The sequence below is a fragment of the Gossypium hirsutum genome, chromosome A05 (assembly GCF_007990345.1).
Source record: "Gossypium hirsutum isolate 1008001.06 chromosome A05, Gossypium_hirsutum_v2.1, whole genome shotgun sequence".
NCBI lineage: Eukaryota > Viridiplantae > Streptophyta > Magnoliopsida > Malvales > Malvaceae > Gossypium > Gossypium hirsutum.
In genome coordinates, this window is record NC_053428.1 from 49,030,216 (window position 1) to 49,041,610 (window position 11,395).

Below are 11,395 nucleotides of genomic sequence, written 5' to 3' on the forward strand. Positions count from 1 at the left end.
CGTGGTATCCTTGCCTTATGAACTCACCAATGCCATGCCTTGACATGGTCTTACATAGGACCTTTGCCTTATAGTAACTCGTCAATGTCATGTCTTGACATGGTCTTACATGATTTCCTTGCCTTATAGAACTTATCAATGCCATGCCTTGGCATGGTCTTACATGATATCCTTATCTTACCAAATGCCATGTTCCAAACATGGTCTTACATGGTATCCTTGTCTTACCAAATGCCATGTTCCAAACATGGTCTTACGTGGTATCCTTGTCTTAGTGCCAATGCCACATCTTGATGTGGTCTTACATAGAGTCCTTAATCAATGCCGATGCCATGTCTTGACATGGTCTTACATGGTATCCTTAATCGTCAATTCCTCATTAAATGTCATGTTATGAACATGGACTTTTCCGTCAATTCTTCCTTAATTGCCATGGTACAACCATGGACTTCGAGATATCAATGCCTTGTCAAGTCATAGCTGAAACATACTTGCTCAAATTCTTAAGGTTAGTCGCATAACTCAATAATAAAAATACTAATAACAATAATTGCATAATAATAAAATGGTACTCAACTTACATACTGACATTCTCAATCTCTTCATATCATCAACTTAACTTATTCTCATCAAACTATGCTAGTCAATACTTTCTTGTTATCATACAAAGCCATAATACAAAATATGGTCTTACATATAAATTATACAAGTTCTCTTTCCAATATCGAATTATTATCGAACATTAATCATTATATCTGAAACTCAATACTAAAGTATTTATGGCCAAAATATCAAATTATCATTCAAATATGCATAATTAAATGCTTATTAAACATATGAACTTACCTCGATACCAAAACGACCATTTTACCAACTTTCTCGATTTTCAGTTTTTCTCCCGTTCTAGGTCCAAATCTCACTTTCCGGGATCTAAAACATCATATTTACTTATTTAATTAATGTAATATTCAAAACATTCCCTAACTCAAACTTTGGAAAAATTACAATTTTGCCCCTAAACCTTTGCAAAATTACAATTTTGTCCCTAGGCTAGGAAATTAAAATTTATCCATTTTTATTATGTTTTATGACACGCTGAACATTTTTCCCTTCTATGGAAACATCAAATTCCCACTCTATCATGTACTTATGAACATTAGGTATTTTTACCGATTATGTCGTTTTACTCGTTTCACTTAAAATCGCTTAGCAAAAGTTGTTTAACATAATTTCAAGCTTCATATTCTACCATAAAACATCAAAATAAACACATTTAACCTATGGGTATTTTTCCAAATATGAACCCTAGCATGAATTATTGCTAGAATAAGCTAAATCAAGTTACTAGGACTCCAAAAACATAAAGAACATTAAAAATGAGGCTAGAACGGGCATAATATTGAGCTTGGAAAGCTTGGAAACCCTAACCATGGCTTCACCCATGCTATATTCGGCCTCCATGAAGAAGATGGACCAATTTTCGCTTTATTTTCCCTTTTTAATTCTTTTAATTACTAAATGACCAAAATGCCCTTAAAGGCTTTTCTTTCAAATTTGTCCTATTCTTGCCCATTTTTTTCCAAACTTAAATATAATGATATAATTACTAAATAAGGACATCCACTTTAAGGACCCATTTCAATTAAATCCCCTTTATTATCTAGAACACACATTTTGCTAATTTTACAATTTAGTCCTAATTATCAAATTAGGCACTTATACATAAAATTTCTTCACGAAATTTTCACAAAATTATTCAATCAATGAATAAACCTTAAAACTTAATCAGAATAAATTTTTTTAACCTCATATTCATGGTTTCGCAACCACTATCCCGTTTCGGCCCTATTTCAGGATGTTACATAACACATCCTGAATATGACACATTTAAGGTAAACGATCATCGTCTCAAACTCTATCTTGGTAGTGATGTTGATAATGAGAGAGAGGAGTTCCAACTCCAAGATCTCAATTGATTATGTTTTTCGTAGGGAAGTCGAGCTTTAGACTTTAAACATGCGATTCTCAAGAGGCGACCTGAGCATTTTTCGTTTATTTTATTTTATTTTATTTTATTTATTACATGTGCTGCATATTTTAATTTTATGATGATTTTTTTCTTCATTTTAGTTTTTTAATTTAAAAAAATGAGGTTACTTGAACCACACTGGCAGGAAACATGGCCATGTGATCCACACGGGCTAACGACACAGTCATGTGAATACTAGAGCATAATTTTATCTTAGCGAAAACCATATGGGCTGAAGACATGACCGTGTGATCCACATGGGCCAACGACATGGCCATGTGGAGTTTGGGTCTTTCCTTCACTATATCCTTTTTCATTTTTCTTTTTATTTCACTTTTCTTTTAACCTTTTTATTTTTTATTTTTGATTTCTTTTGATTGTTGCAAGGATAACTTCACTTAACTTCGAATCTATAATGCTTCAAGTTTTCACACTCTCCATCCATCCATCCTAATTCAGGGCAATTTTAGTTCTTTCCTTATTTTGTTATTTTATTTTGTATATTGTGTTTACCTTTGTTCGTACAGTGATAGAAATGTACATCTTAAATGTGGAGAGGATTTTATACTTTCATTCAACTTAATCATTAGATTATTGCATGTTTTCTTAAGCAATTTTCTTAATTTTTGCATGAGAGTTATCTTTTCTAAACCTAGATTTTTTTGTTGCTTCTGCTTTGTGATAATTTGTACATTTTATACATTTTTATTTATATTTTAATGCATGAGAGAGTCAAGCATGATAAGCTATTTTTAGAAAATTTATTTTAGGATTTCTCCCTGAATTTAATAACTTTCTTGAATGACAAATTTATAAGTTTCGACATCAAAACCATAACTTTGTGAGCTTTTAAGCCTTTAGAGCATCTATTGATAAGTCATAATCTATACATATTTTTATCCCATGCTTAGCATATTTTTGGATAAATTATCATCAGATTTGTGGAATTCGATGCTCCTAATCCTTTAATTTCATGTTTTATATTTAGGTGAGCATAGCAGAGTAGAAAGAGCGAGAAACGAGCCAAAAACAGAGAAAATGGGTCAACGTGGGAAATCAACACGGCCTAGACTTCCTCACACGGGTAGTTCACACACCCGTGTCTATTTAACACATTACAACACGGCCTAAGCCACACCACATGGCCGTGTCTATTTAGAGACTCTAAACACGGCCTAAGCCACCTCACACGGGCGTGTCACATGGGCATGTCCATGTCGAGCCCAAGTCTAGTTCTATTCGGAAAAGGCCACTCTTGAGGGTTTGGAAGCATTATAAAGCCTATATAAACACCCTAGGAGGCAGATAGAAAGGACGCGAAGAGTAGGAGGCAAGGAATTACTCGAAGAAATTCGATTGATCCATCTCAGAAGCTGGATTCTCCTTCAAGACTGAAGATCTCCCTTAATTTCCTTCAGGGGTTTTGGGTTTTCTTTATGTTTTGTTATCATTATTTTTCTGAGATTTTTTCGTTTACACATATGAACTAAATCCCCTAAATACCTAAGGGGGATGAAACCTAATACTAATCTTGTTATTATTTTCTGAATTATATGATAAATACCTAATTTGTTCTTAATTATGTGTTCTTAATTCTTACTTTAATATTCCAGGATATTGATTCAAGTATTGATGTGCTTATTCAGAGGAGCAAAAGCCCCTGTCTAAGAGTAGATCTAGCATAATTAAGCGGAGTTGATTGCACCCCTAGATATAGGGCGACATACACTACAGGAAAATAGGGCTTTAGCGGCGTTTTATCAAAACACGCTGCAAAAATTGTAAAACACAGGGCAATAGCGGCGTTCCGCTAAAAACTGAGCAATAGCAGCGTTTTTTGTTAAAACGCCGCTAAAAATAGAGCATTAGCAGCGCTTTTGGTAAAACGCCGCTAAAGACCAGAGCATTAGCGGCGCTTTTGGTAAAACGCCGCGAAAGACCAGAGCATTAGCGGCGCTTTTGGTAAAACGCCGCTAAAGACCAGAACATTTGCGGCGCTTTTAGTAAAACGCCACTAAAAGTCATATAACTCCCAAAATCCTAACCCCCCCCAAAAAAACATAAAACATTAATTTATAACCCCTAAAATAGTAAACCCTTAAACCCTAACAAGCCCTAAACACTAAACTATAATCCCTAAAACCCTAAACGTCGCAATTGGTGCATTTTTAGTGGCGCTAGGTTATAAACGATGCTAATGTTAAATTATTTTGTTCAAAACTTCGTTGTTTAGCTGTCTTATTTTTTACCCACAGCTGATACACTTAACATTTTTCCCGTTTTTCCCCAGTTCTATTTCCCCCTTCTTCCTCATCCTAAATCCCTAAAGTATTATCACCCATTCCCAAATTCGACATCCTAAGTCCCTAACGAATTTAATAATAATAATAAAGTAATTTTAACAATTAAATTTAAATTCAGAAATTTGAAACATAGAGGAATTAAATTCTTAAGAATAGAAATATAATGACTAAATTCTAATTTTACGAAAAGTATAAATACTTATCTCATATTTTAGCTTTTACAGATTAAGTGGTTTAGTATTCAATTTGTTAAAGTATGTTAAGAGAATTACTTTTTCTTTTTTAAGATCATATATTTATTAAAAGTTTATATAAAAATTAATTGTTATTTTGGTTATAATCATAAAGTTAATTGTTTTTCGAATTTTTATTATATATATATAAATATAAAAATACATTCTTATAACTTAATTTATATGTGAGAGGGTAAATTAATAATTTCACAACTGAATTAATATACTGAATTAATATATTTGATGTAACAAAATTAATAAAATTTGATGTAATAACCAATATGCCATTATATAAAAATCTAAACAACTAATACAGACCATACTTAAAAGAATAATGCTTGTATTGCTGTGTCATTTTGTATTTTTTTAATTCATCGATTCCATTTTAAAACTTAAATTTTCAACTCATTTAATAATTGAATAGTGTTTGAGTTACTTTATTAACCTAATATAACGTCTTGCATTTAAATACATCGTCCGAGTCGAGTGTGAAGTGCCAATTTTATAATGTAACCAAAATCTATTCCACGGTAAATAGTTAGGAATCTAAACATGTAAAATAGAGGGCTTGGCCATGAACAGATACCTTCGATTTTGAGCCCTTCGATTTTTTTAAAAAAGAACACGGGCCCAACTTCATTTCATAATTTCCTTCATATCTAAAAACTTACAGCCGCTCTATATAAATTTCCCCCAAATCGGAAATCCTATTAGGGTTTTAGACCTTTTTCAAGATTCGAAAGGAATAAGCTTCAGCGTCCAAATCGGGAGGAAATGGTGAAGGGACGCCAAGGAGAGCGTGTCAGGTAACCTTTGATCTCTTCACTTTTTCTTCGTTCTGAACCTACCTCCTTTTTTCTATCAATTTTCCCAGTTTGACGTAAGGAATATAGCTTTTGGATTTTACTCACTCACTTTTTTTTTTTGCAGACTCTATGTAAGAAGAACCACCTTGGGTTACAAAAGGTAGTAAGACTTTTCCAAAAAAATTGAACTGTTTTATTGTTGTTGGTTTAAAGCTGGGGTTTTAGTTTTAGGAATTATAGGAAACCCTTTTTACGGAAATTGAATATTTAGTTAAATGTAGGATTAAATTTAGCTGATTTAATCTGTTTAATGGAAAATAAAGTTGAAGTTTTAACTGTATTGTTTGTTTGTTATGAAATTGAGCTGAAGTCGGTTTTTTATTGACTATGGTGCTGGGTAGTGCTTCATTTTCGAACTAAAATCAGTGTTTGGGTAATAAAGGGTGATTGAATTTCTAGGGTTTAGAATAAGGGTTTGGAGTTGTGTTTTTGTTTCCATTGCAGGGAGATCGAGTCAGAGTCTTCATGTACCCTAGCAATATCTTACACGTGGAATTAAACTCCCTGCGTATGGATTGCCTTCGAAACCTCATCTTCTTCTGCTCTAGAAATTTTAATATCGAATTCCCTTTTTTGAAAGAGTTAATGATTGAGGATTGCCCGAAATTAAAAGAATTCATTAGTAAAAGCAGTACTGAGTCCGGCATGCATACTCTCTTCAATGAGAAGGTGATTTATTTATTTCAGTAGTCTTACACTCTTATATGATTCAGTTGATTCATCCTTTTCTTTTTTTTTTCCTGCATTATATGAGCTAACTTTCTTATGGGCATGAATTATATATATGAATAGGTTGCTGTTCCTAGCTTGGAAACGATGACAATTTCCATGTTGAGTAATGTGAAGATGATATTTCATACTGACCTATCACCAAATTCTTTTCAAAGTCTACGAAAATTAAGTGTTTCAAGGTGTGAGATTTTGAAAAATCTATTTCCAGCGTCAATAGCTAAACATCTTTTACAACTTGAAGATTTAAGCATAAGTGATTGTGGGGTGGAGGAGATTGTATCGAAAGGGAAAGGAGTAGAGGATCGACCTATGAGGTTTGAGCTTCCCAAAGTGTCTTCACTTGAGGTTATATCCCTAAAAGAGCTCAAATGTTTCTATAAAGGGCAACATACAATGGTGTGGCCAATGTTGAAAAAATTGACCACAGATGGTTCTGGTTTGCTAATGAGAATGGGTTTAGAAGATGTTAGAATGGAAGAAAGAAAGGGAAATGGGGAGGCAGTTTTGGTGGTGGAAGAGGTATGTATATCATTACAAATATATTTGTTTTCATCATCACATGCATCTTATGTTCTTATAATGCAATTTAATTAACTGAATTTTACTTTAGACCTATCTATCTAATATTTATATTTAAGCACTTTACTTGAGTTAGAATCACCCTTATTAATAGATCATTAATTCAATTATGAAATTACATAATATTCATTCTTTTAAATTATACTTAATATTATTATGATAATATTTTATCTTTTCATACTTTCATTTTATCTTTAAATAAAAGTTAAAATTTTTTACTTTTCAAAAAAAAAGTAAATAATTTATTTCAAAAATAAGATTTTGAAAAGTAAAATCAAGTTACTATTTTTCACATTAAGTGACAAATAGTGACAAATATGCATTAGCCCAAGTGTCGAAGTAACGAAGAAACACGTGAGGATTCCATTAGTTCCACTATTCGAATTTGGACTGGAAGTTCCCTGCAACCGTCAAAGTGGCTTTGTTTCTTTAAGGAATGGAGAAAGAACTAAAAAATGAATCCAAAACTAATGAAAAATCACGTGCATTGCTCTCCAGAGTTGGCTGATTATGGCTTGCCTACATCTTATCGAGCTCCTGCTGCTGCTATAGCCACATATTTAGATTGGGCTAAATCTCCAGAGTTACACGCATTAATTTATATTTCTGTTGCTCTTCTTGCGGCATGCTGATGAGAGTGTTGTTGATCCTCCACTTTATATATATATGTTCTTACCACTCAAACACTAACAAGGTTAGCTTAATGTCATCTTTTCATCCACCCTCAGTCAATTATTTCCTCTTAACTGTCTAAACTTGTTGTCAAGGAACAACCTAAATGATTGAAAATCGTTTAATCATTTTATATTGAATTATTTCTGAAAATCGTTTTTAATCATTTTATGATGCTTCAAAATGGATCTGTCATGTATCAAAATTTCAATAACGATTTTGATTTAGCTTAATCAATACAATTTTAATCAACCCAATTTTCTACTTCTAGCAGATCCATCTATTTGTTTACCTATTGGGTTTATGTTTTTACTTCTAAAGTGATTATTTCATGAACATGTATATTGACTTCAAATAATTTTGTATATGGAGCTTTGCTCACATTTGTGGCTTATAGTTTACGTTAAGAAACTTCACAATGTAAAACAAATACATTGATTGCATTTGTATGTAACAGTTCAAATACTGATTAGTAAAAGCTCTAGATATATATAGAAAGTACAGGTTCTTTCTTGTTCTGCTGCACTCAAGGGTAAAATATTAGTATCTAATTGCAGCTTTTTGGCATATCCTTTTAAGTCGATAATAGCTAGTTGCTGCTATGTTTGGAATAAGCTACTTTAAACTTCCACAAGCTTATGATTAAGGGTATGTCTTTTGAGTTTTGATTTTTCATTTTTTTATCATTCCTAGTGATGATATACTGCAGATTCTGTTATTACAATGCCTTCAAAGGGGATGATTTGATTGATAGAAATCTCATTACTTGTTATTATTGGTTTCCCACTCCAACTAAAAGCGCTCTCTCAAGTATATATATATATTATGGATTACCACATATATAGTTTTTGCTTTCCCACAAGATTGAAATTAAAAAAAAAAATTTACTTTGAAAGTTATAAAAGAAAGTTTTTTTTTAAGTCTTCCTAAAATCATTGTTATATGGCCTCCTTCATTTTCATTGTTAGTGTTTGCACCATCGAAAGTTTTCCTTTTATTTCCTTCTCAATACCTCAAAAATATTGATGGCTTAAGCTAATGTATTCAACTTCAAACACTTACCAGATTGCTAGAGTTCAATGCTTTATTGACTGCTTGCAAGCTTGCTAATGTTTTCCTAGTGAAGTACTATTTTAAAGACCTTTTAATTTCCATATTTTGCATTCTGAAATATGCTTATATTTGTTTCATTTGCAGTGGAATTGCTGTATCAATGGTAATGAAATATGTAGACAATATTGTGAAGGTAAGATATGACCCAAAATTTCATGTTAGTCAATCATTGATTTGTCTGCATTTACATCCATCTCTCTGATTTTTTAAGAAACTTGTTAGGCATGTCATGGTTATCAGTAATGTTCATGCATTTGCATGGCATAATGAAGGAAGTTGCTTCTCTTTCTTAAGTTGATTGGGTTACTTGTTTATTCCTCTGCTTCCACTATGTGTAATATCCAGTTTTCTTGCTGCTGAAACCTGTAAGTAAGGTGATTTATTTTATTGAGCAAGAATGTCATCTTCTGTCTTTTGATTATACTATTTACAACGTTGCTGCAACCCAAGCTAAGTGGTATGCGGTTTAATAATATTTTAAGAATCTTTATCTGCATACTAGAAGCCTCCTCGAAAGAAATTGAAGCTAAGGAATGACTTTGTGGCTTCCTAATGATATACTCCACGTGTCCAGTGAATTATTTAACCACACTCGAAACTAAAATTATTTCGATGGATCAAACCTTATGCAAATTAACTTTTTAACATAAAGTAAACATCAGCCTATTCAGAGAAGTGATAAAAGGGAGCAAATGGTACATTCATAGCATATTAGTAACCATTTTGAATCCTTCAGTTGAAGTTCCATTGTCTATTCAATGTGGTGCAGGTCTATTCTACTTCAGTGGCAATGCTTCTCACTGCCGTTGTTTCAGTGTTTCTGTTCGGCTTCAATCTTACCCTTGCTTTCTTCCTCGGTGCTACGTAAGTTATCTCTGGCCACATTTTAATATCCATACAATAGATAGTCTCTCTTGTATTGAAGCTTCAAATCTGGCATCTAGCATAATTCAAAGCATCACCGCCTGGTAATTGGTCCTGCACATACATATAGGGAGGATAGCATTTCGTCTGGATCAAAACATGTAGCAATTATGTATAATTTCTATATTTCACTTTCACTACAGTAGCATTTACGATTAGCCTAGCATCAGTTTTTTTATTATGGGTTTACTTTTTATTAATTTCACTTTCATTACGGTAGATGGTATAACTAATTTCCCTGTTTTGCTCAGTCAGGTGATCGAGATTCCGTTTAACAATTTTCTTTATTGCTGGAACAAGTCTTAACCAAGATAAAGGTCAAAGTACTTCACTAAGTTATATATGCAGGCATTGCAATGAGAGGTGATGATGATTAGGCATTATATTCTCACCAGGATGAATTTTGTTTTAGAAATTGTAATACTTTGTGTGTCTCTGTGTGTGTGTGTTTTTTTTATGTATTAAATTTAATTTCATTAATTTCTATATTTAGTTTTGAAGTTTAAATTTTAATGGAAAATTTAATTTAATTAATATTTTTATTTATCCTTAAAAGTTCAAATTTGTTTAAAGTTCAAATTTAAAAAATTAAACATAATATAATATTTAACATAGAAATAAATATTATTTAAAATAAAATAATATTTTTAAAGTTTATGATTTTTAGCGGCGTTTGTGAGAAAAGCGCCGCTAAAAGTCATGTCTTTAGTGGTGTTTGTGTGAAAAGTGCCGCTAAAGGTCATGGTCTTTAGCGGCGTTTGTAAAAAAAACGCCACTAAAAGTCATGGTCTTTAGCCGCGTTTTTTTAAATAAACGCCACAAATTTTTGCGGCGCCTACTATAGAGGCGTTTTTTGCGGCGCTGATGAAAACGCCGCTAAAGACCGAAAAAAACGCCGTTAAAAGTCTGTTCTCCTGTAGTGATAAATCTGCTGGATTAGGGTCAAACTTAATAAGGGAATCCATAGATCGAGTTAATGCGACACTAGGGGTTTTAATTAGAAAGAGATTTCAATTAATCAACCTAGGGTTAGACGTTGTTAGTCTCGAGAGAGATAATAATATAAATTAGGGATTTCTATGGATCAAGTCAAGTGAATAAATCGTCTAGTTTAGATTCAAATAACAAGTGAAGTCTAGGAGGATTCTTCCTTGGGTATTGTCTAAATCAATCAGTTTTCCCAAAAGTATTCCCCCAATTTACTTCTTGTGCATTCTTAGTTTAGTTAATTAGTTTAGATAAAACAAATCATCTTATTTTTAGGCTAGATAATAAAAAGAAGATTAATATTAGTACTTTTAGTTCCTGTGGGTTCGACATTCCGGTCTTGCTATAAACTATACTACTGTTCAATAGGTGCGTTTGCCTTCATCATGATAATAGGTGCTCATGTTATTTTTTGGTTTTGATTGTGTCTGTTATTCTAGAACTTGCTTTTATTATGCATGTTAAGACCATATTAATGATTTGATATTTTGAGATGATAGAGGCACTTAGGATTTAACCTACCTAGCTTTTAAATAACCTACCCATTTTATTGCCCACTATTAAACCCTTTTGAGCCTAATCTCTTTTTGTTCATTTATCACCCACTCATTTAATCCTTAAAACCCAATTAATCTTTGAATTACCTTTTTATTTCTTTCCTTTGTCAAGATTAGGTTTTGGTAAGTTGCCTAATTATTTTTGATCATTCATAATGCTGAATTTTTCTTTGTTTCCAAAAAAAAGGAGAAAAAAATGAAAAAACTTTGGGCTATCTTGTTCAATTATGATATCACTTTTCATGCTATAAGCTCCATTATATTGTTTGTTGAGCTTAAATAATCACTTTTATATTTTGTATAAAGGCTCACTTCAATTAGTTATTTATTATTCATGTCAAGTCTTTGCAATTCAACATCTTATTCTTTTAGTTTGGTAACTCAACAATTCAACTCTCGA

The 11,395-nt window shown here is 32.2% G+C and overlaps 1 protein-coding gene across 4 annotated transcripts; it reads left to right on the top strand.

Annotated features, from left to right (window-relative positions):
• Window positions 1-5,176: 5,176 nt before the first annotated feature.
• On the top strand, window positions 5,177-10,000 carry LOC107959935 (uncharacterized). 4 transcript variants are annotated; one of them, XM_041112581.1, is made up of 7 exons: window positions 5,177-5,371; window positions 5,496-5,531; window positions 5,876-6,100; window positions 6,224-6,682; window positions 8,612-8,660; window positions 9,297-9,391; window positions 9,707-9,991. In XM_041112581.1, the coding sequence occupies exons 3-7, from the start codon at window positions 5,897-5,899 to the stop codon at window positions 9,755-9,757; spliced, it is 858 nt and encodes a 285-aa protein (XP_040968515.1). In that variant the 5' UTR covers window positions 5,177-5,371; window positions 5,496-5,531; window positions 5,876-5,896; the 3' UTR covers window positions 9,758-9,991. The 4 variants fall into 4 exon arrangements, with proteins under 4 accessions (XP_040968515.1, XP_040968517.1, XP_040968516.1 ...); XM_041112582.1 differs by having other exon boundaries at window positions 5,189-5,371; window positions 9,703-10,000; XM_041112583.1 differs by lacking the exon at window positions 5,876-6,100 and having other exon boundaries at window positions 5,186-5,371; window positions 9,707-9,973.
• The last annotated feature ends 1,395 nt before the right edge of the window (window positions 10,001-11,395 follow it).

What these genes read in the sequence shown, in the direction of transcription:
- LOC107959935 (XM_041112581.1), top strand. Translation starts at nt 5,897, where the DNA reads ATGTACCCTAGCAATATCTTACACGTGGAATTAAACTCCCTGCGTATG. An exon ending in ATACTCTCTTCAATGAGAAG is followed by an intron (nt 6,101 to 6,223) that starts GTGATTTATTTA and finishes ATATATGAATAG; the next exon opens with GTTGCTGTTCCTAGCTTGGA. An exon ending in CAGTTTTGGTGGTGGAAGAG is followed by an intron (nt 6,683 to 8,611) that starts GTATGTATATCA and finishes TTTCATTTGCAG; the next exon opens with TGGAATTGCTGTATCAATGG.